The sequence below is a fragment of the Sander lucioperca genome, chromosome 5 (genome assembly GCF_008315115.2).
Source record: "Sander lucioperca isolate FBNREF2018 chromosome 5, SLUC_FBN_1.2, whole genome shotgun sequence".
Taxonomy (NCBI): Eukaryota; Metazoa; Chordata; class Actinopteri; order Perciformes; family Percidae; genus Sander; species Sander lucioperca.
This window is the reverse complement of record NC_050177.1, coordinates 27,144,687-27,146,674: the sequence shown is the minus strand read 5'-3', so window position 1 is coordinate 27,146,674 and position 1,988 is coordinate 27,144,687. Positions and strand designations below refer to the sequence as shown.

At 36.2% G+C, this 1,988-nt stretch overlaps 1 protein-coding gene across 1 annotated transcript; it reads left to right on the top strand.

Moving 5' to 3' along the window:
* Positions 1 to 777: 777 nt before the first annotated feature.
* Positions 778 to 1,748, top strand: LOC116057869 (olfactory receptor 11A1-like). Its single transcript, XM_031310456.2, has one exon. It carries the CDS (start codon positions 819 to 821, stop codon positions 1,746 to 1,748), a length of 930 nt encoding a protein of 309 aa, XP_031166316.1. The 5' UTR covers positions 778 to 818.
* The last annotated feature ends 240 nt before the right edge of the window (positions 1,749 to 1,988 follow it).

Genomic DNA, 1,988 nt, shown 5'->3' with positions numbered 1-1,988 from the left:
AGCAGAGAAGAAAAGGGTGCCAAGTCTGTAGCTATATACCTTCCTCCGCCGTTCTAGGCTAACGCTGCAACTCCTCACTCCCTAACTATAAGCTTTATCAAGGAGGAGAGTATGCTGTATCGCTTTTCTTCCCCACCCATACTTGAAATGTTCTATATGCATTTAGAAAGTTTACTTTTTTGCTGACATTGATCAAACATAATCTCTAACAATGTCAATTATCAAACGGCCGATACATCAGGGGGAAACTACTTTAAAGTTTCTTTTCCGATACTGATATCGGTACTGGAACAACTCTAATAGAAACCATATTTTGTCTTTATGTTTCTGTTGTTCTAAATGCCTTCTACAAAGTTTACTTTTTGTTGACAGTGACCAAACAGAATCTTTCAATGGGACCTTTTCATAATGAGGTCATTCTGCTGCTGTGGGTGTCCTCTGTATCGAAAAGGATAAAAGAAGTTGCGATGAAGTTTCAGCTCAGTTAGGGTGGATTCATTCTGACTACAGTGGGTGTAAGCTCAAATTTACACAATGTCACAAATGTTTTATTAATAATTCGTAACCTGAACATTATGTTGAACTAAATGGTACATTTGGGGGTGTTTGTTGAAACTGTTTCCATGATAATGAATCTGTTTAGATTTACTACTATGACTTATGTTCATGTGTGCTATGTGTTTATGTTGCACATTGTGCCAACCTAGTCCACATTTAAACTAGTTACAGGCAGTATAGTTTTACAAATGTAGAACAAAAGTTAACGTCATTATTTGTTGGTGTGCACAGTCTTATTGTTATAAACCAAGGTGAGGATCATGATAAACTCTACTCAGGTTTCATATTTCATACTTGCTGCCTACTTTGACACCGGGGGTTTTAAATACTTATTTTTCTTGCTTATTTTGTCTTTATATGTTTTCATAGTTTGCGCTAATGTTTTGCTGATTGTGGTTATCTGTATGAACAGAAGCTTACATGAACCTATGTACCTTTTTCTGTGCAGCCTGTTTGTAAATGAACTGTATGGTAGTACAGGGTTGTTTCCATTCCTTCTGGTTCAGATCCTCTCTGACATTCACACTGTTTCTGCTCCATTCTGTTTCCTGCAGATTTTTTGTGCACACTCTTATGGAGCTGTTGAATATTTAAACTTAGCCATCATGTCTTATGACAGATATCTTGCCATCTGTTATCCTCTACAATATCACACTCGTATGACATCTAAAAAGATAGCTGTGCTTATTGCCGTAACATGGTTATATCCTTGTTTTGCAATGGTTGTTTTGCTGTCTTTGCGTTCTCCTTTACAGCTCTGTGGGAACGTCATTAACAAAGTTTACTGTGATACACACTCTGTTGTGAAGCTGGCCTGCTCTGACACAAATGCAATTAACATTTATGGACTCATTGCCACTTTTAGCACAATCTCTGTTTCCTTACTGTTAATCCTTTACACTTACATGAGGATACTTAAAGTTTGTTATTCTGGTTCTAAACAGACCAGACAGAAAGCTCTCAGTACCTGCACACCTCACCTTGCTTCCCTCTTGAATTTTTCTTTTGGAGCTTGCTTTGAAGTATTACAGAGCAGGTTTAATATGAGCAGTTTACCCAATATGTTGCGCATTTTTCTGTCATTGTATTTTCTTACATGCCCGCCACTTTTCAACCCTGTACTGTACGGCCTGCAAATGTCTAAAATCCGTGTCATATGTAAAAGTCTTATATCAAAAGCAGTCTATTAATATAAAGTAGTCAAACAGGTTTTCTTATTTGAAAAATGTAATGGGACTGTTTATTTCATTGTAGAACTGTACACTGTATATAATGTGACAAATAAAGTTAACTAAACTTTTCAACCTGTCAATACAGGAACAAAACATCAACAATACTCTTAATCTTACGTTTATATAAATTGTAGTGTGCACCATGTCATGTCAGAATAAGCTTTTCTAAGGTATTTACTATCAGACATGAAATCAAAT